Source organism: Musca domestica, unplaced genomic scaffold (assembly GCF_030504385.1).
Source record: "Musca domestica strain aabys unplaced genomic scaffold, Musca_domestica.polishedcontigs.V.1.1 27, whole genome shotgun sequence".
Taxonomy (NCBI): domain Eukaryota; kingdom Metazoa; phylum Arthropoda; class Insecta; order Diptera; family Muscidae; genus Musca; species Musca domestica.
Window position 1 is genome coordinate 5,967,110 of NW_026712286.1, and position 27,159 is coordinate 5,994,268.

The 27,159-nt window shown below is 32.1% G+C and overlaps 1 protein-coding gene across 4 annotated transcripts in view; it reads right to left on the reverse strand.

The window, feature by feature from the left end:
• Positions 1-27,159, reverse strand: part of LOC101896320 (ecdysone-induced protein 75B, isoforms C/D) — a 307,818-nt gene that overhangs the window by 106,109 nt on the left and 174,550 nt on the right. Inside the window, exon 1 of one of the 4 annotated variants that reach the window (XM_020038182.2) lies at positions 11,221-12,812. The exons of the other annotated variants lie outside the window; for them this stretch is intronic. Coding sequence (XP_019893741.2) covers positions 11,221-12,250 — 1,030 coding nt within the window. The 5' untranslated portion in view covers positions 12,251-12,812. Of the gene's footprint in view, positions 1-11,220; positions 12,813-27,159 lie in introns of those variants that run through there. 4 annotated transcript variants of the gene reach the window in all.

Here is a 27,159-nt window from a genome sequence, read left to right on the forward strand (position 1 = left end):
CTTCTATAGACAAAATGAAAAAAAGCTACTGGGTAGGATTTTTCATTGCGAATTATTCTTTATTTAATACAGCCAAGTATCTCTATGCTCAACAAATAACCCAAAAAGAGAGAGAGAGGCGCGAGAGATACACACCCAATTTCATGAATGAACAGCTGTTTTTTTTTTTTTTCGAAAATTTTTTCTATAGCAAAGCTATTCGGGATCGATTTATTTTTTAGAGAAAAAAAATCAGCTGCCGAGCATTGCAAAAAAAAATTCTATAGCAAAGCTAAGGAGCTATTTAGGGCACACTGTGAGAGAAGATACACACCCAATTTCATAAATAAACCGTTGGTTTTTTTTTTTTCTAGAAAAAAATTCTATAGCAAAGCTAAGGAGCTGTTTCGGATCGATTTATTTTTTTAGAGAAAAAAAAACTTCAGCTACTGAGCATCGCCATTTTCTCCATAGAATTGAGAATCAATTTTTTTCTACAAAACATTTTTTACAATCCAATTTTTCTATAGAAAAAAATTAAGCTACTGTGAGGATCAATTTTCAATAGAGACTTAGCCTTTAATTAATACAGACCAGCTTCTCTATACTCAACAAATAACCCAGGGAGAGAGAGAGACGCCCATGGGCACACTGTGAGAGAATTTCATGAATAAACCGTTGTTTTTTTTCGCAAAAACAAAAAAATTCTATAACAAAGCTAAGGAGCTGTTTAAGATCGATTAATTTTTTTAGAAAAAAAAAACTTCAGCTAATGAGCATTGACTTTTTCTCCGTAGAATTGAAAATCAATTTTTTTTTCCCACAAAACATTTTTTGCAATCCAATTTTTCTATAGAAAAAAAAAATAAGCTACTGTGAGGATCAATTGTCAATAGAGACTTAGCCTTTATTTAATACAGCCCAGCATCTCTATATTCAACAAATAACCCAGGGAGAGAGTGAGAGAGACGCCCATGGACACTCTGTGAGAGAATTTCATGAATGAACAGTTGGTTTTTTTTTTCTAAAAAAAAATTCTATAACAAAGCTAAGGAGCTGTTTTGGATCGGTTTATTTTTTTTTTTTTTTGAGAAAAAAAAAACTTCAGCTACTGAGCATCGCCATTTTCTCCATAGAATTGAGAATCTTTTTTTTTCCACAAAACATTTTTTGCAATCCAATTTTTCTATAGAAAAAAAAAATTAAGCTACTGTGAGGATCAATTTTCAATAGATAATTATCCTTCATTTAATACAGCCCAGCATCTCTATACTCAACAAATAACCCAGCGAGAGAGAAAGAGGGAGACGCCCATGGGCACTCTGTGAGAGAAGATACATCGTTACAATTTCGTCAACGAACTGCTTGGTTGTTTATCAGTGAGATGCTTCAAATCCGAAAGAGAGAGAGAGAGAGAGAGAGAGTGGCCAAGAAAATTAACTCTCTCTATCTATTGCGTTTATGTGCCTCCAAGGTAGCTACAAACAATATTTTTATTTCTCGTGTTGCACGCTTCTTTCTTTTATTTTTAAATAAATAGCAAGTTAAAAAAAAAAATTAAAAAAGTTGGGCAGTTAAACCCAAAATTTGCTTTTAAAAAATTTTTTTTTTATGAAAAATGCAGTTAAACGCAATGTAATGTTTTTTTATTTTAAAGCAAGAAACCCAAAATAGATGTGATTTTTAATTAGGGAAACGTAAAAATGCAGTTAATAGTGATGCACTTAAACCCAAATCCCTCATATTTATGATATTAATGATGCAGCTAAACCCAAATTTCTGATTTTTTATTATTTTTTTTTTTTTTTGATTTGCAAGCAGCAAATGATAAAAATTGCAGTTAAATGCAATTTAATGTATTTTTACTGGAAATTTACGTTTCTGATTCGAAGAGTTAAAATAAAAATTTCAAAAAAAAAATTTAAAAAAAAATCAAAAAAAAAATCAAAAAAAAAAAAATTCAAAAAAAATTTTAAAAAAAAATCGTTGTCAAGTAAAATGTCCCCATATTTTGTTGACGATATCAATCAAAAGGGAAAAAATCAATGACCCCCTAATGCCTCAATGTTGTTGCTGCTGATATCAGCAATGACGAGGCCATCCTCTCCTACCAATGTAATTGACCTCCTCCATTTTTATTGTTGTTATCATTATCGTGTATTTCGGAAATACAAATAAAATTCATTCAACTTTCCACCCTCGACAAGTTCATTGTATCGAAAGCGAAAAATAATTGAAATTAAAACGAAATTGCATAACATTTTGATAAATGCAAATGTCATTGTTTTGTTTATATTTTCTTGGCGAGCAAAGGCCTTTAACCTCGATCTCAACGGAGTCGTTTGCATTGAAATAATCAAATCATTCACCTTATGGCTATGATGATGCACCGTTTTATTTTTTCGACATTTTTTTCAAAAGGGGCTGGTTTTAAGACCCCCAAAGTTTATTTACCTTTTGATATCGTTCCGAAACACAAAAAAATGGATTGAATATATAACAGCTGTTTTTTCTCTCTCTCGCTGTTTTATTATACTCTTATTAATCAAAATAAAAAAAATGTTTAAAATAAAAAAAAAAAAATCATCAGTCTGACAACCGGTCACAATGACCTTACATAGGTTTTTGAACTTTTATGTTAATTTTTTTTTCATTTTTTGTATTTCAATTAATTTTTATTTGAATTGGGTAGAGCCACAAGACGGACACATTAAAACCATTTTGAGCGCCAAAAAAAACCTGTTCAACTAATTTACATACCAACATTGTTTCCGCATTTTGCACATTTTGTCTTGACGTCTGCTGCTGCTGTTGCTTGGGGTTTGACGTAAAACGAACATAAAAAAAGCCTAGCCCAAAAAAAACCTAAATGGTTTTTTCTTCAACCCATTTTGTGGCTAAACTTTCAATGTCAAAAAAATTTTTAAAACTCATTGCAGAGAATATAGTTCATTTTAAATAATAATTATTTTTTTTAAATAGTTTGCTCTCTGCTCGAAAATAGTGCGTAATGTCTGTCCAAAAATACTTCGCCAAAAAATAAAAAAAATTATGTGAATGAAACATTGAAGGTCGTCTGTCGTCAAATATCTAATCGGTGAGAACAGTGTTTGAGGAAATATTATCGCCAAAAACTACAAATGAAAGATAACAAATAATTCACGGTCACTTGAACAAAAAAAAAAAAAAAAAAAAAAACTATATGATAGCCAGATATACAGGTTTTCCGATTGGAGTACGTGATAGAAATCACTGGATGAGAAACTAGAACGAAGGACCATTTTATGATATAAAAAATAAATTTTCCCAATACTCTAGAGCTTAGAAACGTGGAAGTGAAGTACTTACTAAAGTCGAAGGACCAAATAAAAATATCAACTAGTATATCAAATTACTAGTCCCTGATTTCTTAAAATTTAAGGAAATTACAAAATTACTGCAGTCGAAGGACCAAATAAAAATTAAAAGTATTTAGAAAGAAGGACATTTTTTTTGAAAAAAAAAAGAAAATTAAATTTCCATTTACCATTTTATGATCGAAAAAAATTAAAATAAAGGACATTTTCCCAATACCTTCAGACCTTAGAAATGTGGAAGTGAAGAAATGACTAAAGTCGAAGGACCAAAAAAAAAATAGCGATGCGAAGGATCAACCATTTTATAATGAAGAAAAAAAATAAAAAAATACTAGTCCCTGATTACCTTAAAAATAAAGGATATTACGAAATGACTGCAGTCGAAGGACCAAATAAAAATTAAAAGTATTTAGAAAGAAGGACCATTTTTTGATAAAAAAAAAAGAAAACGAAATTTCCATTTACCATTTTATGATCGAAAAAAAATTAAAATAAAGGAAATTTTCCCAATACCTTCTGACCTTAGAAATGTGGAAGAAAAGAAATTACTAAAGTCGAAGGACCAAAAAAAAAAAAATAAAAATATCAACCATTTTATAATGAGAGAAAAAAAATAAATAAGAAAACACTAGTCCCTGGTTACATTAAAAGTAAAGGAGTTTACAAAATTACTGCAGTCGAAGGACCAAATAAAAATTTTGAGACGAAGTAGTACTTTTCTGTTATTAAAAAACTAAAAATAAATAATCGATTCTTTGTTCCCAAAGAAATTGGGTGAAATTAGAAAATTAATAAAGTCGAAGGACCAAATAAACATTAAAAATTTTGAGACGAAGGACCATTTTTTTGATAAACAAAAATAAAACAAAATTTCCGATCTTTTGTTTCCATACAAATAAGGGTTACTAAACAATCAATGTTCATATTAAATCATATTCCAAAGGATCAAAATAAAATTCTCCGACTATAGGTGCCATAAAATAATAAAAATAAAAAAATTTAGTCGAAGGACCAAAAAAAAAAGACAGGTTAGAGGACCATTTTAAAATAAAAAAAAATAAAGGAAATTTCCGAAATTTTCTTCTCAAAAAAGAAAAATTAAGAAAATATTGTCGTCGAAGGACCAAATAAAAAAAATGAATGAAAATTTCTTAACTTTCGTTCCCGTAAAAATCAAGAGAATAAGGAAATTACTGTAATCGAAGGACCAAAAAAAAAAGACCCAGAATGGAGGATCATTTTAGGAAAAAAAAATAAAGGTTACTTAGCAATCAATGTTGTCGGAGGACCACATTCAAAAGGATCAAAATAAAATTCTTCGACTATAGGTGCCATAAAATAATAAAAATAAAAAAAAAAATTAGTCGAAGGACCAAAAATAAAGAAAATTTCCGAACCTTTCTTACCAAAAACGAAAAGAAAAATTAAGAAAATATTGTCCTCGAAGACCAAATAAAAAATGAAATCAAATTTCCCAACTTTCGCTCCCGTAAAAATCAAGAACGTAAGGAAATTAATGTAGTCGAAGGACCAAATGAAGAGTAAAAATATTGCGACGAAGGACCATTTTGCAATAAAAAATAAAAAGACCAAATTAGATTTTTTTTTAATTTTTTAAAAACAAAAATAAAAATCGGAGGAAGGTCAATTTTTTTTAATGAAAAAAAAAATAAAAATAAATTTTCTACCCTTCATAACCATCAAAAAGTAAGAGAATACTGTAGTCGAAGGACCAAATATGTATCATAAAAATAAAAAAATCATTATTTTTTACAAAAAATACCAAGTCGTAGAACCATTTGCATGCCTATTCAACTTAAGAAGAAATGTGAACCTTTCTCTAGCCTTAAAATTCAGAAAATAAGGAAATTATTGAGGTCGAAGGACCAAAATGGCCAGAACAGAAAAAGAAAACTGAGACGAAAGACAATTTTTTTAACAAATTTGAAATAATTTTTTAATACTTTTCTTAAAAATAAGAAATGATAAAGACGAAGGACCAACTCTAAACAAGAAGAAATTAATTATTTTGTCAAAAAAAGCTAAGACGAAAGACCATTTTCATAGTGTGTAAACAACAATATAATTCTTCAAAATAATTCTGTCAAAAATAAAAACTTTACTGATGGACCATTAATAAATAAAAAAATGGGAAATGAATGAATTACTTTTATCGAAGGACCAAATTCGTATCAGACAATGGACCATTTTTCATTGAAAAACGTAGGATTTTCCCACCTCAAAATATTGGAAAAAAAAAATACTACAGTTGAAGGACCAAATCCAAATACTAAGAAGCTTTGCGGATGATGGACCTGCTAAAAATGTTGGAAGTAAGATTTCCACCGCGGCGAATCAAGTCGAAGGACCAATTATAAATTAAACGAATGGTCATTTTTTCAATGGATGAATATATAATGCAAAGAAGCTCTGTGGTTAAAGGACCAAATACAAAGTCTACCAACTTGTTTTCCCAAAAAATGTTGGAAGTGAGATTTTTTCGTTGGTCGAAGGACCAAATAATAAAATTTTCTCTTTACTCGAAGGACCATTTTCTAATGACTGTTATTTATCAATTTAAAGCTTCCCCTCCACCAAAAAAAAAATCCAAATAAACTCTTGGAATCCCAGGTGTCTTTAAAAAATAAAAGCACACTTTCCTCAAAATTCCTTATCACTTCCCCATTAAATTTTTCTTGTGTTTGCACTTCATTGCATATAGCTTAGATAATATTGACTTTGTTGTTTTTTTTTTTGCTTCCAAATTGTATTTGTAATTGCACTTAATAGCAGCTAGCAATGGTGGGACGATTTCAAACAAAAAATGCTTTTATTTGCCAAATGAAATGGAAATTATTTGAGCAAACTTCTGGTTTGTGATAAGAAACAGTATTCGGTATATTTTGTTTTTTTTTTTCGGTTTGTTGCCTATTGTGGCCGTTCGGAAGTGAACTTGAAATTATTTTTAGAATGGCAAAATAAATGTGACGATAAAAAAGATTACGGGCAATTTAAATGAGTTGGTTGGTATGGAGACAGGGAACGATGGAAAAAAGAAGAAATGTGACGTAAAATTATTTAAAAACTGGAATTTTTATCTTTAGCTGGATTGGAGAGAGAATTTTCAAAATGTTTTTTTCTTATTATTTGTTTATTGCTTACTTGAGGTGTTTAAACACAGAATTTGATAAGTGGCTTTAAACTAAAGGAAAATTCACCTTTAAGCGAGGTCGAAGGACCAAAAAATAATTTTATTTTAGGTCGAAGGACCAAAAAGTCGTTGAAATGAGTGGAAGTGAAATTTCCCACATTTTTTAAGGACAAACAATTTTTTTTATTGATTTTCCCTTAATAAATATTTAAAATTACAAAAAAAAAAATAATAAATAAAATATAAAAAATTCAAAATTTTGGTTAAGCTCGAAGGACCAAATTTTCCAAATTTTTGAAATTAACAAATATTTTAAACAAATATTTTTACATTTTTAAGAGGAACCAAAGATGTTTAATTGATTTTTCCTTAACAAATATTTAAAACCACAAAAAAATTAAAATATAAAAAATCTAAATTCAAAATTTTGTTTAGGTCGAAAGACCAAATTTTCCAATTCTTTGAAATGATTGGAAATCAATTTTTTTTACATTTTTTAGGAATAGACAATTTTTTATTGATTTGTCATGACACATGTTTTAAGCGAAAAAAATTGAAAATAAAATATTAAAAATTTTAATTGAAATTTTTCTTCAGCTCGAAGGACCAAATTTTTTCAAATAATATTTTTACTCTCAAATATTTATATTCTGTACTCTGTTATTAAAAAATTTGCTATTTTGTATTATTCTTGTCCCTAAAAAACTGAAAAATTAAGGGAAACTTAATTCTTAGATTTTTTCCTATGGTCGAAGGACCAAAAAATTCTCTTTAATTGCTTCACTGCTATTTTATTATTTTCGAAGGACCAACATTTTTTAAAATATTTTTTTGGCTGCCAAATAATAATATTCTTTTCGGTTTTTATAAAAAATATTTAACTGCATATTGTTCTCGTCCATAAAACACTGAAAAATTAATGGAAACTCAATTTTTAGATTTTTTGAAGTGGTCGAAGGACCAAAAAATTCTCTTTAATTACTTCACTGCTATTTTTTTTTTTTTTGGATTTCATTGAAAGCGAAATTTGCAAATTTCCCTTTTCATTGAAAAAAATGAACGCCACCTACAACAAATGAAAGCTTTTAGCCAGTCAACCCATTAAACTTGGCTTTAATTCAAAAAATTTCATTGAACAAATCCAAGCAAGTTATTGAACTTTAATGGCAAAATGTTGTCATTGTTGCTGTTGGAGTACTGTTATGTCGCCGGATTTTTATTTTTCATTGCCTTAAAATAAGTTAAGCCTCGATATAAGTTTTTTGAACTCACTGTGGAGTAGATCACCCAAAACCTGTTGCTTTGAATGAACTGCATTGAACTTTTCGATTCGAGTGAATCTCCAGCGTAAAAAAACAATGCGGAATTATTTCTTGGTAAAAAAATCATCAAGTCATGTTCGAATGCGGCGGTGGTGGGTTGTGACCTTGTTTCTTAATTCGTTCACATCACAACCACTGATTATTCATCTATTAGCCGGGTTTATTTTTAGCTTAGGCCTACCTAGCAAAAATTCTCGTTATGAGATCATAATAATTGAGATGATGGTTGGGACGGGGGAAATAAATCATTAACCATGTATTTCCGTTTTCTAAACCACAAAGAAACGCTCTAAAACTGTGGTAATGTTTTAAAACATACCCGCAGTATGAAGCAAACCGGTATCATTTCGCCTGAGAAGGCTAAGTGTATTGACTTTTTGATGCTGCTGCTGCCAATAAAAAGCGAGTGACACTGTAGTGACTTTTTTAACGCAACGGAAATCAATGAACTTTTGGAGGTTGTTTATTTTTTTTTTTTTTTATTATTTTAAAGTCAGTTGCGTGCTGGCTCTCTGACCTTTAAATATACCAGAACTATGCTATGGAGTTTCTGGTTTCCAATATTATTCTCTTTTCTGAATCATAATTTGTTTTAGATCAATAATCAATAGAGGAAATAAGCGCTAGATTCCAGTGGCAATTTGCTGGGGGTTCATGGAATTATTAATCAAAATTGTAGGTGAATGAACGTGGCGCTCATGTTCTCGATTTTTGGCTGATGAAGGTTGAAGGTGAGATCAAATAATTTAAAATAATAGTCTATTATTTTTATTTCCTGGTTTAATTCGGAATTTAATTGTTAGAGTTATTATAGAAATCAAATAATTATGGATTTGATCGAAGGACCAAATATTTGTGTCTGGTTTTGATTTTATCATAGATTTGAATACCCATACCCAGCTCGAAGGACCAAATAAATTTGTATAAATTAAGGTGAGCAATATTTGTTTTTTTTTTCCTTTACTCGAAGGACCAAATCACCAACAAATCCACTTTAAGTCTCCCATTTCTTGTTGAACTTTTGCTCGAAGGACCAAATCTAATATTTTCACAATAATTACAAAAAAATGTCACAAAAACTTTGTAATTTTTGAATGAAAGATCCATTGAGAAGAGCCGTAATTCATCCTAATTTGGTCCCTTAATCATCATAAGGAATTCTTGCGGGGTTGAAAGCTTCTTTTAAAGAAGCTCTCCTTGAAAAAGGTAAAATCTATTCAAAACCTTTCCGAAATGACGAAAAATTCAGGTCAAGGCACCAACAGATTTAAGAGATACCTTTTAGACAAGATACCGCCGAAATTTTCTATATCAAGTAATACATTTGAAACAAAAAACATTGAATCTAATCGGACGTCGAAGGAACAAAAACAAAAAAAATCGAATAAAAAGTCATGGCGAAAACTTATCTACTGTCCTGGCCATCCATGGACCATCAGTTTACATACATATGAACAATTTGAAGACTACCAAACCGGATCGAAGGCCAAAGTTATTGGAGGGAACATCCAATAGGGAAGCTTATCAGTAGACAAGGCTGAAGCTATGGACATATAAATACAGAAAAAAGCCAAGTCCATGAATCTCATCCTCGGACCAAAGAAATAAAGACAAATAAAAAACATTGAGAAAAGGGGCCTATCAATAGCCTAATGTTTCTAACAACAAAGACAATTTTTTGTTCACTTTCGATTTTATGGGAAAATGGCAAATCCTTTGGGGAAGTATAAGTTGAAGACAATTTTTTGTTCACTTTCGATTTTATATCCAAAACGGCAAACACCTGGAGATTTTCTTATTTTGGTCAGTTTTTTTTATTGGGCGTCATATATATCCCAGATTTCCTATGAATAAGAGATTCTAAATCAATTGGTAAAGATGTCTCAATGCATTTTATGCCATTTTAAGAATTTCGTCCCAGTTTTTAGTCCGGATATGGTTTTACAATGGCCTAGTTTTCCTAACAACAAATACAATTTTTTGTTCACTTTCGATTTTATGGGAAAATGGGAAATCCTTGGGGAAGTATAAGTTGAAGACAATTTTTTGTTCACTTTCGATTTTATTTCCAAAATGGCAAACACCTGGAGATTTTCTTATTTTGGTAATTTTTTTTATTGGGCGCCATATATATCCCAGATTTCCTTTGAATAAGAGATTCTACATAAATTTTTAATGACGTCTCAATGCTTTTTATGCCATTTCATTTCGGTTGTGGTTTTATAAGAACCGATAGTCAAACGAAAGAGCCTCAAAGTCGAACGACCAAAAAACTGTAGAAATAATTACAGTTTAAAGAAGTCAAACTTTTAGGATTTAATGAAAGCTTATCAACCTTTAAGTCCACACTTTTGAGTCTTTCTAGCGGAACACAATCTTTTTTTTTTCATATACCCAGTTTTAAGTCTTATAAGAGCATATTAGCAGCATTTTTGCTGGTCGAAGGACCAAAAGAGTTGCAGAAATTATTACAGTTTAAACACATCATTTATTTAAGAGTTATGGACATTATCGCCGATCGAAGGACCAAATGAGTTGCAAAAATTATTACATTTTAGGCAAATCATTTGTTTACGAGTTATGGACACCCCCATAAGGCAGTCTTATCAATCATTGGACTTAAGTATTTGGTTTTTTTTTTTAACAATTTATTGTTCACTTTCGATTTTATGCAAAATGGAGAATTTATGCTTGTCAACCGTTTAAGTCTAGGACCCATGGATAATGAATCCATTTTTTTAGATGAAATATTTTAAGTCTGTAATACTTAAAATACGTCTCTTCCGACATCAAAGGGCCACAAAATTGTGGAGAAACGCCGCTGAGTAATTCTATGGCCAATCGGTATGGATTCTCATTTTTTGGCGGTTTTACATCCCGAAAAGATTTAAAAGAAACTAGTTCTAATGATTTCTGCCAGTCGAAGGACCAATAATTGAGTTTTCAGTTCCAAATTTTGAGTTTGAGCCATATTCTCTCCTCTTATTCAACTTTCACGGAGAGTCCACAAAGAAAGTATTTCCCTTTATTTTAATGCTCAACCAAAACCCAGAGAGAAATAACCAGAAACACCTTTCGACGAAAGCTGGCAAGTGCCTCCCACTCTCTCTCTCACTCTAACAAAATATATAGAGAAAGACTTTCGTTTATGTTTGGAATTTTCCGTAATCTTCTCACCCCAAGTGTTTGGAAATTTCTGGATTATTTTTTAATTTTTAAGTAGAGGATTTTTCCAACTTAATTTTTTTTAATTTTGGGATAGGTACATAATGGCCCAAAAAGATACGATACGCTCTCTTCTCGACCATATTCCATTAAACCAAGTAACTGAATTGTCCTCCGTCTCTCCTCATTTCATTTTCTCAAATTTCTTTTGAGGACAATTCAATTGAATTGCCTTAGTGGAACTTACCAATATTCAGTTCGGGTTCACCCTTCATCGAACTGGCCACGGTGGTATCCATGACGGGATATGATTTAATATAATCCGGAGTTTGTGGCCGGGAATCGGCGGCCATTATCATGACGGACGATTGGCCGCCGTTATGGAGATTGTGTGATGGGTGCTGGGACTGGTGGTGATGATAGATGGAATTGTGGGTGGAGGGTGGTAAAGATGATGCTGCATGCTGCTGCAGGTTAATGACCCCAGCATTTGAGGGCGGATAGCTGCCATTGGTGTTGGCATTGAAGCTATCATATGGGCTCATGTGATGAGCTAGCATGGGTGGATTACTAGATTCCGTGGTGGAAACAATGTTATTGTTGTTGTTGTTATTGTGATGGTGGTTGTTGTAATGCTCCTGCTGCTGTTGCAAGGCTTGCGACAAAATCAAGGAATTTTGTGGCATTTGTTGTTGCTGTTGTTGTTTATGGGGATTATTGTAAATCACCGAGTGACTTGAGGTCGAAGAACTCAGGGGACACGGTGGTGAGGGCGAAGTTTTGATGAGATTGTGGGCAGCACCTGTGGGCACAGTATCCATGTCTGTGACAGGTGCTGGGGCTGCCAGCAATCCAACTCTTTGATAATGTCCAGAAGCCTCCGATTGGGAGGGTGTGTTGTTGTTGTTGTGGTTATTGTTCAATTCTTGTTTCATGTTACGGGCAAACACAATGTTGTTGTTATTGTTAATGTTTTGTTGTTGTTGCTGCTGTTCTTGTTCTAAAAGTTTGGTATTTTGATAATAGGCCGATACACTGGTATTTGGCGGTAATTTTAAGGCATTCTCCAAATGCGATCGCCCCATAACGACTTGGGGTCCCGGTGTTGTGGACGAGGCCTCCACGTTATTTTGGGGGCCTGTAACCGACTGGGATTGTTGTGACATGTGACAGATCACCGATATTTTTGCACTTGTTGAGGGGGCTTCGGCGCCCAGATTAACACTACTACTTGAGGGATGACAGTCTGAACTGTCGGCGGACATGACCATTTTCATGTTCTTTTTTTCAAATCAGAATTCACAAATTATTTTTTATAAATTTTCGATTTATTTTCACTTTTTCTCTAAAATTTGTTTCACAATTTCAAAGCCATTTTCAAAAGGTTTGCTGGGCTTGATTTCATATTTTCAATATTTTATTTCTTCAATTTTTCTCTCATTATATATTCTTCCTTTTAGATTTCACTTTTAGTATTTATTTTTTCAATTTGATTTTTTTTCCTTTATTTCAAAATAAAACCATTTGTTTTTGTTTCTTTCTTTTTATTTCCAATAAATAAATGCTCTTCTTTTTGTTTGTTTTTATATATATTTTGCACTGACTTTTTTGCTTGGGTGTATCTCTGTAATTATACCGTATATTACGCACGTATCCGTATACCGTAAAAAACGATCTGCACGTTGCGAAGCGCCGCTTGTCAATGAAAGGAAAATCTACGTTTACGTTGGATCTTGTTCGTTTTCGTTGGGTTAACTGGATGATGGAACAACACCGCACACACTCACACACACACACACGCTGTCACACGAACACAACATACTTCGTGAACGCCACTCACTTACTCGTTCGCTCTCCACCATAAACTTCGTCGATGAATGATATTTTCATATGAGAAAAAAAACCCTTGTGTGTTATGTTTATTTTGTTTCCTTTCCCATTGGATAGGAGAGAGAGAGTGTACCTCACTCTCTGAGACCTTAGCCTGTTGAACTCACGTGCTCTTGAAAATATTTGCTGTATGGCCCAGTGTTATTGTTGTTATTATTGATATCTTATTGTGTGTGGGGTTTGTTTGCCTGCCGTTCATGATGTATTACCCACACAGTTACTTGAGAGGAGAGTGAGAGAGCATGCCTGCCTGCCTGTGTGTGTTTGTTTTTGGATACCATGTGCTGTTGTTGCTGCCTTGCCTTTGCGCCCAGTCATTGTCAATGTTATGTTTAACCATCGTATCTGCGAGGCATTGTTGTTGTGTTTCTGATCAACACTCAGTCGTGTGGTGGTGGTGCTCTTGCCTTCTACGCTCTCCCAACATTTGGAGCTCATCAATTTGTATTTTGTTTTGATACTATCTCTTCCGCAGTGTGTGAGGCCATTACCACAGAGGGAAAATAGAGAGCCAGAGTATTTATTTTTCTTATTACTTAACATTATTGCTGCTTGGGCATGGAGAGCGCAAACATTCAGGGTTATAGAGTTGAGCTGTTCATTGCTCCGTAGATAAGGCCGTTTCAATATCAATTGTAGGTAGTTGTTGTTGTTATTGCTATTATTATTATTATTGTTGCTGTAATTCGGTTTAAATAGTGAGTGAGTTCACAGAGAAGCAATGAATTTTTGTGGAACAAAAATCTTGGCATTGAAACACGTGTGGCTGTAGTTCAGAAGAAGAAAAATGAACCAATGGGCCTCCTCCCCCAATTTGTGGCCACAAAAGGTCCTCTCTCTTTTCTCTCTTGCTATTTTAAGGTCTTCGTCGTGGTGGTGGTGGCCATGGTATTCGGATGCAAAAGAAGCCTGTAACTTTCTCTATGTTGTCCTAGGTTGTTGCATTCATTACACAGACATACATACACACAACTTTCTCAAAACAACACCAACACACACGCTCACACAAATACACGATTGGAAATAGAATTCGTGTGTGTGTGTGAAGGGGCATTATTATTGTAGCAATCATAAACAAATCTTGGAGGTTGAAAGAAAATGCATTTTCTTGCTGATGTTTTCAAAAATTCCCCCCCTCAATTCCCAATAAATTTAGTAAAATAAAAATAATTAAATGCTAATCGTTTTAGGTAAATCTACTGTAACTTATATTTTCCTTCACCTAATACACAAATGGAAAAAACTTAAACACCACGAGGATGGATCAACCAGGAGGTGTAAGAAACTTCATTTTTAATCCATTCATGTTGCATATTATCCTTTCAAAGATCCCTACAAAAAAGTGGCTCCTTTTTTAATTTGAACAGACAGAAAGACCAGCGGGTAAAGCTATATCTACGTCGAATTTGTGGTTTTATAGATTTTTTGGGGTCTCATATGGATATTTCGATGGTGCTGTAATTGTTAATAGAATTGAATATACCTTTGATTTAGTGGTCACCCATTCGGATAGAAACATTTTTTTTTGTGTGGGAAAATTTTGATGCTCCACAAATATGACACAGAAATTTTGATCCTCACGGGATGATATCAGTGCAATAAATTTTCAAAATCAAACTACGGAGTTTTCTAACTGGATACAATTTTTTGTTCACTTTCGATTTTAAGCCAAAAAGATTAACATTTGGGTGCCACAGCCACAAGATTTTCAATACATAGAGTTTTTGAGGGTGTTAGGAGGATATTTCGAGGTACTGCCATATTTGAGATAAAATATAATATACATCTGATTTTATGGAGTACAAACAATATTCTTGTGAGGGTGAGATTTTAATGCTCCACCTTAATAACACTGAGTTTTTGATCCTCGGGGTGCTATACATCAACAACACTCAAAATTAAATCAACAAATTATAAATCAAATTATATAGTTGTTTTTAACTAAAGAAAATTTTTTGTTCACTTTCGATTTTATAACAATATGAGATATGTGCAAATTTTGCTGTCATTTTTTGTTGGGCTTCAAAGACTCAGGATTTTCCATGGAAATTAGATTCTATATCAATTTGTGATCAAAGGGTTATGTCAATAAAAAATTTCTCTATTAAATTATTTCGTTTTTGTATATATCCTTAATATGCTAATCTAAATTCGGATGTTTTTGGATAAAAATAATTATTTGCTAAAAAGAAGTAGTCCTTATCAAATTTAGTCCATGTCAAAAAAGGGAAGTTACCTGACACACCAATATACAAAGTTAAAATAGATTTAAAATGGACATTTTTTTAAATAGCTGGAATTTAAAACAATTAAAACGTCAGGAAATTCTTGTTCTAGGAAGAGAAAGATTCGCCAATTTTGCTGTATTTCCTATTGGGCGCCAAAGACCAAGTACTTCTTACCAAAAGCTGTTACTGTATTAATTTGCGAATCTCTGGCGATTATGTCAATAAAAAGTCTTCTTCATCGAATGATATAGTTTTTATGTATATCCGTAATACCTTCCCCTAATTTCGGTTACATTTGAATAAAAGTAATTTTTTGTTCACTTTCGATTTTATGCCAAAATGGTCCCGAATTCGTAACTTAAAAATGTGGTTGTCAAGAAGAAACATTTTCATTAGCAAATTTACAATTTACTGAATTCGAGGATAATTTGAGAAAAAAAAACTTTGTGGAAATTCGGGATTTCACGACGAAAACGTCAGGAATTTTTCATCCTAGAAAGATGAAATAAATGTTCTCTATCAAATTTCATTATGGATTACTAAGAAAAAATTATTCAAAAGTCTACTGTGTATCTTAAAAAAAAGTAAATACTTGGTCGCCAAACACCCAAAACTATACATTTTGTATCGACTATTTTTATCCTCAAATAATTTTTCAATGCTTTAAAGGACTACTTTTTGTAATGTCTTTATTAAATTCCTCCATAGGTCACCCGAAAGTTTAAAGAATTCATAAAATTGAGCAACATCGAAGAACTCATAATTCTCTTTCGAGACGAGCTTAATGATCTGAAACTTGCAGTGAAAAGGAAAGCCTATAGACACAATTAATTAATTTTGTTTTATTTTTAATTGGGCGCCAAATATATGAGAATCTCAATTTTTCTGTTCAATTTCGATTTTAATCCGAAACGAGCCATTTTTCCTTCTATTTGCATTTCATTAGGGGGATTCTGCAGACATTAAGTTCATAAGTCCAGTATTTAAAAGAAAACTGAGCAACATCGAACTACCCACATTTCTCTTTCGAGACGAGCTTAATGATCTGAAATTTATAGTGAAAAGGGAAGCCTATAGACACTATCACACACTCACAACTATGCGATGGGGTTTCGTCGTAGGTTAAGCAGATTATCAGGCATATTTGGTGAGGGCGACGGTTTTAAACACCAGAAACCCTCCAACTTCGATTCAAACTCTGCTAGAACATGTTTTTTTACAGCAAATTTGGTTGTTTTTAGCTAAATATAAGAGAGGCGCCAAATATAAGAGAATTTCAATTTTTCTCTTCAATTTCGATTTTAATCCGAAACGAGTCATTTTTCTTCCTATTTGAATTTCATTGCGGGAATTTCACAGCAAAGTAGGTTTTTTTTAGCTAATTTTGTTTTATTTTTGATTGGGCGCCAAATGTCCTAGGATCTCAATTTTTCTGTTCAATTTCGATTTTAATCCTTAACGAGTCATTTTTCTTCCTATTTTAATTTCATTGCGGGAATCTTCAGAAATTAAGTTCATAAGTCCTGTATTTAAAAGAAAACTGAGCAACATATATATAAACTCTTGTTAATTATAGTATTTTTCTAATTGGGCGCCAAAATGATCCACAATCGCCATTTGTAAGGGAACTTTTTTTTATTTCAGATTGGTTTTTAAATAAACAAAATCTGTAGGCATGATATATCCGTGAAATATTCATAGAAATTTGGGTATATTTATCTATTAACCATTTCTTGTTCAATTTCGATTTTATCCTAAAATGGGTCAGAATTTGTACCCCTAAAGGATTGATAAAAACATTCATTGTATATGCACAAATCAGAGATGGGAACATTTTTTCATTCATTGTATTCTACATTCACTTTATACACACAAACCAGAGATAGGAACATTTGTTCTATACAATTAAATTTGACAATGCTTATTACAGAAATTTGGAGATGCTTACATAAAATGAGCTTACCTTCTTAATTCTACCATGACCTTTATAGATAGTGTTGTATTTCCCAATCTCAAACTCTTCTCCTCGCCCCAATATATGTTTTAACCCCTATACGAAACAGTTTTGGGTTAATAAACTACAACTTTTATTGGCCTTCAAGAACATTTTTTAAAAATAGTATTTTATCTCCCATCCCCCCAACCCCCTTCTTCATCCATTATTGTTTCATAGTTTTAATTATTATTACATTATGTTTATTGGCATTTTTATTGTTGTTGCTAATTTTGTATGTATATTGGCACAGAGAGTTCATTGGTCCATCTCATGTCGACCGACTTCGTATGAAGGTGTGCTGTGTGAATGAATGACGATTTTTTTATATTCCGAATTTAATGGAATGTATGATTTTTGTTGCGTTGTGTTCAAGTTTACCTCGATAAAACAGTCATTGACTTCCGACTACTGACTGACTTATTTTGTGTGTGTGTGACTAGTTCAAAAGGTGATAAATGATTGTTGGTTGGCGCCTGGTCAGTGACATGAATAAATTTAAACAGGTAGGAGTTATTCAACAGACCTATGAAAAAAATTGTGGAATTTCTTTTGACCAAATTTGAAGATAAAATTCTTGAAGTGTTGTAGCCGAACTTGTGTTCAATGGGAATGAGAGTAAGTATCTAAATTTTTATTATTTCAAAATAAAATCATAATTTTAATTTTTAATCCTTTATGTAGCCTCAACAAACGGAAAAATTGAAATGTCATACATTTCAATATAGCAAAAAATGGATCTGGATATTTCTTGGACTTTAACAATTTCTTGTTCACTTTCGATTTTATACCATATCCTGTAAATATTAATTGATCTATATGTTACCATCATGAAATCCCCTTTACACCGACCAAACGGAAATATTTCCTTGATTGTGTGGCTCAAGAAAATTTTGACCTCGGCATAATCTCAATTGCAAAAATTCCCCAAAATATTTGCCATTACCATTTTGCTTATTTCCACTTCCTTATTGATTAAAAGAACCAACAAAATACCCAGCCTGAGATATGAAGTAATACGAACTGCAGCTATGACTCCCAATAAAACAGATAAGAATATGACGAAAATCGGAAAAAAAAATTATATATCACCAAAAAATTCTTGCTTGGGCGGGAGAGAGCCAAGATAGCTGTGCCATCTTTTTGCAATCATTTTTTTTTATTTTATTTATATAACAACCACAACAGCGACAATAAAACAAACTGAGAAAAAAGAACTGCAGCGCATTGCAATGAAATGCAACAAAAGGTCAATGGTACGAAGCCAAGTTCAGTGGAGTATAATTTTTATTGTTGTTTTCGTTGCAGTTTTTTTCTTCGCACAGATACTTTTACATTGCAGGCAGCGAATCAACCAACCAGGCAGGCAGGCTGCCTGCCTGACAGTACCAAGCGAATTCAGAATGTCGGTGGCGGGCAATGTCTTTGTGTGCGACTGTCGTCGGTGTATGGAGGAGATGGCCGGCCGTCCATTGTCTTTTGCGGTCGCTGGCAAGGGGTCTGGGGATCCGTGCAGTGTGAAGGCAGAGGAGGGCAAGAAAGCATGTATTTTTAGGTGGTATTAAGTGAGTGGATGTTGTAGTAGTGGTTCCTTACAAGCGCATTCCGGCGTATCTTTTTTCATTTTCAGTTTTATTTGCGTTTCTGTTTCTTTTGCTGCTCAGAAATGTGAGTAACTTGCAATCGTTGCTCGACGATTGCAACATATTTTTTGTTTTTTGTGTTGTTGCAGCGGCTGTTTCGGGGCGAAAAGATGAATAAACTTTTTGCCAACCAAAAATAAAAAAAAAATACCACAATAAAACAGTTTCACTTTAATACAGGGTTCAAATACCTCACAATCCAAAAAAATAAAAAAAAAATAAATAAAACGAAAAATATAAAACATTCAAAATGTAAAGTAAACTGCAGAAAAACTCAAAACTTTCGCGTCGATCGCAAGAAACAAAAAATACCACAACAAAAAATAAAAAACGCTGCAATGCGATCACCTGCAATGTAAATAAAGCCGGCTTTTGGAAAAACACCATCAAACATTTAAGTCAATATTTTTTTTGGTTTGATTTTCGTTTTCATTTGAAACTATTTTTTTTTGCGTTCCTTCATTCCAAACATAAATAAATAAATAATTTTTAAATGCTCGCTATTAAATTACATTGAATGTTTAGTATTCAATTTGATTGCCGCAATGTTTTCATTTTTGTGAGAGAGCGACTATCTCAAGTTGAAATATTGGGGGTTGGAAAAAGTCCATAAGGGGGATTATTAGGGTGGGAGTGTAATTTTCCAAACCAATTTTTAATTAAACAAAAAGCTTGGTCCCATTTGGAAGTGGCAAGAACTTGGCGACAGAAGAAGTTTACTAATATTTTTGCAGATTTTGAACGATTTATAGACAATTCCTGGATTTCGCATGTTCTGAGACCTATAGTGAAATTTTATACACAATCTCTTTCTCTTTGACACTGAGCCCCTAAAGAGAACATTTATAGGAGTTTTGGGAACCTATTTTCAAAGCTAACCAAATTTTTCCCCAAAATAAAGAAAATTTTTGAGTTTTGCTTTATTATTTTTATTGCCATATTTCTATTGATTTTTTACCAAATTAAAATGACTATACAGATTTCGTTTTTCCAGAAACCAGTAGTGAAATTTGAAGCAGAATCCTTTTCTCTTTAACACTGAGTCCCTAAAGTCGTTTTGGGCTTCTATTTTCAAATCAAAATTTTCTAAAAATATATGATTTTTTTACTCCTATATTGCAACTGATTTTTTACCCAGTAATATCTACAATATAAAATTAGATCAGCCAGAGATCTTTAATGAAATTTTATGCCGAACCTATTTCTCTTTGACACCCAGTCTCTGAAATGAAGTATTAGGCGACATTTCACCTCAATCTTAAAAACTATCTAAATGATAATTTTTTTCTTATACCAAATTTGTACAAATTCGTATGGGTGTAATGTTAATTGTAATAAATTTACCTAAATCTTTTGCTCAGAAACTTGTAGTGAAATTCGATGTTGAATCTTTCTTCCATTGACACTTTATCTCTAAATCGAAGGTTTATGGAAGATTTTGCCATGAAATCGAGAATTAACTAAATTGACTCAAAAAAGTAACAATATTTGTACATCTAAATATTTTTCGACTATTTTACCATTAAATATTCTACATACGGATTTCACTTGTTCGGACACCTGTAGTAAAATTATACGCAGAATAACTTTTTATTTTTTGACTATGTTTTAAGGAGATTTTGATCACTAAATTAATGTTTAAAACAATTTCTTGTTCACTTTCGATTTTATGCTGTATCCTTTTACATATTAATTGATGTATGTGTTTTCATTATAACACCGATCAGAACGGAAATTTTTTCTTGACACCTTGGTTCTGAAATTAAGTTCTATGGAAATTTTGACCCCACTCTCCAATCTAACGAAATTGTATTAAATTACTTAATTTTATGTCATATATATCCAAATTGTTATTGGTGTTTTCTTGATATGTTTCAAGAGTACACAAATACTTTTTTCCGAGATCTATGGTGATGCTCCATACAGGATCTTTCTTCCATTGAAAATTATTTTTTAAGGGAGATCAAATCAAAAATCTAAACAAATTGACATAAAAAGAGTTTGCTATATTTATATATCCAAATGTGTTTAAAACCATTTCTTGTTCACTTTCGATTTTATGTCCTACCCATGGTATATTAAGTGGTATACATTTTATCCCCATGACAAACCTTAACACCGGTCAGAATTGAAGTATATCTTTGACGCCAAGACTCTGAAACGAAGTTCTAGGGGAATTTTGAAACCAATAAAATGACACTAGATTCTATAGTTTTGACTTTTATGCCCAAACTTTTATTGGTGTTATCTTAATAAATATCAAATTTAGCCAGATCAAATGTTTGGAGACCCATAGTGAAATTCGATACAGAATATTTCTTCCATCGACACTTTACCCTGAAAATTAAGTGATAAGGGAGATTTCGTCATCAAATAAAAAAACTAAACAAATTGGCTTAAAAACAATTGACTTTATTTATGTAGCCAAATATGTTTCAAACCATTTCTTATTCACTTTCGATTTTATGCTATATTCTGTATGTATTGAGCGGTATATATGTTACCATCATGACACTAACGGAAATATATCTGGGAAACCTAGGCTCTAGAATGAAGTTCTAGGGAAGTTATGACCCTAAAAAAAATACTATTCAATTATGTTTTGATTTTTTTAGATTTGAATATTCTGAATATAGATTTTATTTCTTCAGAGACCACTAGGGGAATTCTTTGCGGAATCTTTTTTTTTTTTGACACGCAGTCTCTAGAATGAAGTTTTCGAGGAAACTGGGCCCAAATCCTCCTAATTAAGAGAATTATGCAAGATCCAAAATTTTGTGGTATATCCAAACTTTCAAATTGCCATTTGTACTTTTTGATATGTTTCAAATTTACTCTGAAATATTGTTTGGAGACTCATAGTAAAATTCGACTCAGCATCTTTTTTCCATTGGCACTTTGCGTCTAGAATAAAGTATAAGGGAGATTTTTTGCCATCAAGAAAAAACTAACCAAATTGAATTTATTTATATATCCAAATATGCTTATTACAATTTCTTGTTCACTTTCGATTTTACGCCATATTTCCATAATTTTTCATTTCATAACAAAATGCCCTCAAAAATCAATTCAACTACCCAATACAAAAATATTTTCATTTTCCACAAAAAAAATCATTTTCAAAAGAAAATTTCATGAATTTATTAATTTAAAAAAATAAGAAAAAAATTCAACATCAATGAGATCGCAACGGTGGTTATTAATAATTCAAAATTTTCAAATTTCCAAACGTTCAATGACATTTGCAACTACAACAACAATCACGACAATCATTTTCAGCTACAACATGACGTTTACCATGTTGCCAAGCTTGGCAATGTCATGGCTTCTCGTTCGAAACACACTTAAACTACATAATAGTAATACTATTTGTAAGCATGTAAAATGTATGTACATAAGTGGTATGGTGTATGTAGATACAATAAATTTTGTATTTGTTATTGTTGTTGCTTTATTACTCTCACTTAAGATCAATGCCATTTGTTGTCAATAATGGCCAAACTTTATTGCTGCCGCCGTAGTATGTGAACGTTGTGTGGTTGCCGGTATTTGCTTTTATTGTTATGAGAAGTTATGACTGTCAGGCACTCACTCACTAACTGACAATTGAAACCATGATCATGAATTTATCAGCTTGTTCCCACTGCCTGCATGCCTGCCATGCTGATGGTAATGACTTTGATGTTGTTGACTTTTCAAGTGTTGCTGAACCAGATGTGTTGCTGCTGCTGGCTAGATAGCTGGCTCTCTTTTGCTATAGACTAGCTGAGGAGTATTCCCCGCAAGGCTATGCAGCAAGGAGTCGTTAAACCTAATTTTATTGACCTCATGAAACAGACAACAATTGTGGTTGATATACATACATATGTGGGTGGTCATGTGCACGCACACACACATGGGCGATAATTTATCAGCCACTGCAATGAGAGTGACTTGGGTAACGTTATTTTTATAAAATGACGAGAGAAATTTAATTATATTTTTTATTATGGAAAATCGATGTAAAGGATTTTCTGGGACAAAAGAAAGTGTAAAAATCCTTTTTGTTTTTTGTGAATCTGGGACAAAAGAAAGTGTCAAAATCCTCTTTGATTTTTGCGAATCGAAATTTCAATTGAGATTCATTTCAGTTTGGGGCAAATATTAGGGGAGGATTTAATTTAAGGTTATAGGCGTTAAAGGAAAAAATATCCCTTAGAAAATTCCGTTATGGGTCTTCGAAGAGTAAAAATCGATATTGGTAAGAGAAATCATTAAAAAACTGAGTTCAATTTGGCTAAATGTAGCTGAGCTATTATAAGCTTATTTAAAGCTGAAATATAGGTGGCGTTCTCAATAATTCTAACAAGCCTTTGATCTTCAAATTAATAAAATTACGCCCGGTTCCTAAGTACTGCCGTCGATGTTATCTTAATAAGTATCAAATTTAGTCAGATCATTTGTTCAGATACCCATAGTGAAGTTCGATACGGAATCTTTCTTGCTTTGACACTTTACCCCGAAAATTGAGATTTCGTCCTCAAATCAAAAACTAAGAAAATCGACACAAAAACAATTGACTTTATTTATGTAGCCAAAAATGTTTGAAATCATTTCTTGTTCACTTTCGATTTTATGCCATATTCTGTATGTATTAAGCAAGATATGTATTTCCAAACTATATAATCTGTTTGAAACATAGATGGCGCTATTTAAAATACGATTACATTATTTTCTCATTTAGGGTTATATTGAGTTTAGGGTAACTTTGAGGAAAAGGTTTTCATTTTAGAGCATAGGTGTTAAGGCAGGAAATATCCTAAACTAAATTCTACTAAGGGTCTTCACACAACATGAAACTGTATTTTCAACAGAAATCATAAAAAAGTCGGATTAAATTCGGCTAAATGCAAGATTTTAAGTTAATGGCATTATCGGCGATAAAACCAATAGAAAAATAACACACTGCAACTGATGCATAGATGCCGCTCTCTATAATTCTATAAGGTCCAGTTATCATGCTCTCTAATATACCATCTCATTTTTCCATTCCAATAACACGTTTGACGTGTAGATGGCGCTGTTTATATTAAGATAAGAGCTTTTTCTCATTCAGGGTTATTTTGAGTTTGGATCAAATATCCGTAAAAGATTTCATTTTAGGGGGTAGGCATCAAAGGAGAAAATACTCCTAACTAAATTCTACTATGAGTCCTCGACCAACACAAATCGCTAATGTTAACAGAAATCACAAAAAATCCAGTAGAATTTGAGCAAATTAAAAAAAATATTCAATTTTTGAAAAATTTTTTAGTCTTTCCGTATTTTAGCCTTCAGTTCCATAGGGGTTAATTCTAGGGGAATGGTGTCAAAGGAAAAAATACTCCTAACTAAATTTTACTATAAGTCGTCAACCAACACAAATCGCTATTGTTAATAACAATCCTTAAAAAATTAAATAGAATTTCAGTAAATTAAAAATTATATATTTTTGGGAAATTTTTTAGTCTTTCCGTATTTTAGCCTTCAGTTCCATAGGGGTTAATCTAGGGGAATGGTGTCAAAGGAAAAATACTCCTAACTAAATTCTACTATAAGTCGTCAACCAACACAAATCGCTATTGTTAACAGGAATCCTAAAAAATTGAGTAGAATTTGAGAAAATTAAGAAAAAATATTTTTGGGAAATTTTTTAATCTTTCCACATTTTAGCCTTCAGTTCCATAGGGGTTAATTCTAGGGGAATAGTGTCAAAGGAAAAAATGTTCTACACCGAATTTCATTATGAGTTTTCATATAAAAGAATCCTGTAGTTAGAATATTTGTAATGAAAATGTAGGTACTAATATTGGTCTATTTTGGCAAATATTAAACGATTTTTTAAGCAGGAATTTTTTAAGTTAGGGGTCATTTTCTCATCCAGGTTCTCACTTTAGCATATTTATGCCAATGGAAAGAATATTCTACATCGAATTTCCTAACAAGTTTTCTTGGTAAAGGAATTTGTAGCTAGAATATTTATAATAAAAATATAGGTTTCAATATAAGCATATCTATGAAATATTTTATAGTGTTCTCATTCGCAATTTTTTGGAAGCCATCACGGTCTTATCCTAGTAAATCGCCAATTATGACCAAATATGTTCATTCCGATTCCGTTTGTTGTTCTTATGTATTAAATATTTGAATTTAGGAAGTTTTTTCCTTTAAAAATTGTTGAGAATTGAGTTTAATTTGGTTTAACAAAATAAGCTCCCACCAAGGAAACACCATCATATGTTTCTAAATTGCACCCCTCCCCCTTCCATTTCCCCCTCTCACACTCTTCCCACCACTCGAACATATTTCATTGTCTTATCTTTTCCAAAACATATTATCAACACACATTATCGCTCGAGAAATGAAAATGAAGGTCACCAGCACAAATTTACTATGATTGCAAAAGGCGGGGGGGAGAGAGAGGGGTTTCCATTTAAAACTGAATTTCCTTATCAGAACAAAAATAAATTGACAAAAAAAAAACTAAAAACAAAAATTATAAAATATTTTGAATTTCAATGTTTGGGGTTCTGTCGTATTTTGGCGAACGTCATGTTTCCCACACACACCACACGAAAAAAAATCTAGAAAGGGGGCTGTTAGGTGAGCTGTTTACTGGCGGGATTTGTTTTTGGCAACAGCCGTCACAGAGCGAGCATAGAATTTAGACCAATATGTTATCTGCTGTTAGTGTTATTTGTTGCTAGACTTTTTGCAAAAGAACCTCCAAACAAAAGGTGAAAATTCGATAACAGCAATTCAAGGTCGCCCCCAGCTCAACATGTGTGACTCTCTAGGCAAAAAAAAAATCATGGAAACTAAAATAGATTAGTAGCAAATGTTTTGCTCAGCAAAATTTATGTTTTTAATTCTCTTGAATATTTCCCAAAAAAAAAAAATATTTTAAAATAAATACATTTCTGGCCCACATTTTACAGTGGCTCTCACATCCATCAAAATTGAAGATCACTTAAATCAAAATACAAATAAAAGAAAATATTTAGTTTTTCTATTAGCAGCCAGCGCCATCAATGATTTGTACAAATAAAAATAATTTTTTTATTTGTGTGAATGTGTGTATGTATGTTTGGCCTATATCAGAAAAAAGAGGCCTACATACATACATAAATATTACGCACAATGAAAATTCCGAATGGAATAATCAACTGATGATAGTTTTGATTGCGTGAAGTGTTATAATTCCATTGGCATTTGCAGGTCATTGTATTATTGGTGAATTTTTTGTATTGAAATTGGAATGACCTTGGCCGAAATGATATGAGTGGGAGATATACATACATGTATGGTACATATGGGTAAAGTAGGTATATAAACAATCGATAAAATTCGGATAATAAAATTAGATAACCCAGAGTCATATAAAGGAGAGTAATATATTATAACTTTTTACTTCTCTCTTTGAAAAATACTATTTCCATCACAATTTTTCCGATATCTACTAAATTTACAGAGTTCTTCTCTTTGATGACTCATAGTGAAATTTGATAAGCAACATTTTTCCCCTCGACATCAAGCCTCTAAAATTAAATATTTCTCGGCAATCGCCCACCAATTCGAAATAACTAAAAATTTTCCATAAAAACTAAAATTGCAAGTAGCCAAACTGAAACCGATATTTGTAGGTCACATATTAAAAATACCGATTTTTGTTACGAGGAGACCTATAGTGAAATTCGATGTAGAATAACTTTTCCATTGATACTTTTCCTCTAAAATGACGCAATCTCCATGCAATCGCCTCAAGCTGAAAGTAACCAATGAAAGACGATGAAAAAGTTCCTTTATTTTTATACCCAAATTGAAACTGAAATTTTTACCTTATGTATTTTTTTTAGAGATTTTTCTTGTGAGGTGACTTATAGTAAAATTCGATGTAGAATAACTTTGCCATTGATACTTTCCCTCTAAAATGAAGCAATCCATTCGCATTCGCCCCAAACAGAAAGTAACCAATGAAAGATGATGAAAAAGCTTCTTTATTTTTATACCCAAATTGAAACTGAAATTTTTAACTTATGTTTTCTCTCTAGAGATTTTTCTTGTGAGGTAACTTATGGTGAAACTTGACGTAGAAGATTTCTTTCATTGAAACCTATCATCTAAAATAAAGCTTTGAGGGGCTATTTAAGAGATTTGGCGCAAATATGAATTTGGCCGAAGAATAACTATGTATTTTTTTGTGACGATATATTGCCATCCAAATTTTGGTGATATCTACTAAATTTACAGAGTTCTTCTCTTTGGTGGCCAATAGGGGAATTTGATAAGGAATATTTTACCCAATGACATCATGACTCTAAAATTAAATATTTCCTGGCAATCTACCGCCAATTCAAAATTACCTATAATTTTCTCCCCCTAAAACGTAAAATTGTTATTTCATATTCAAAGCA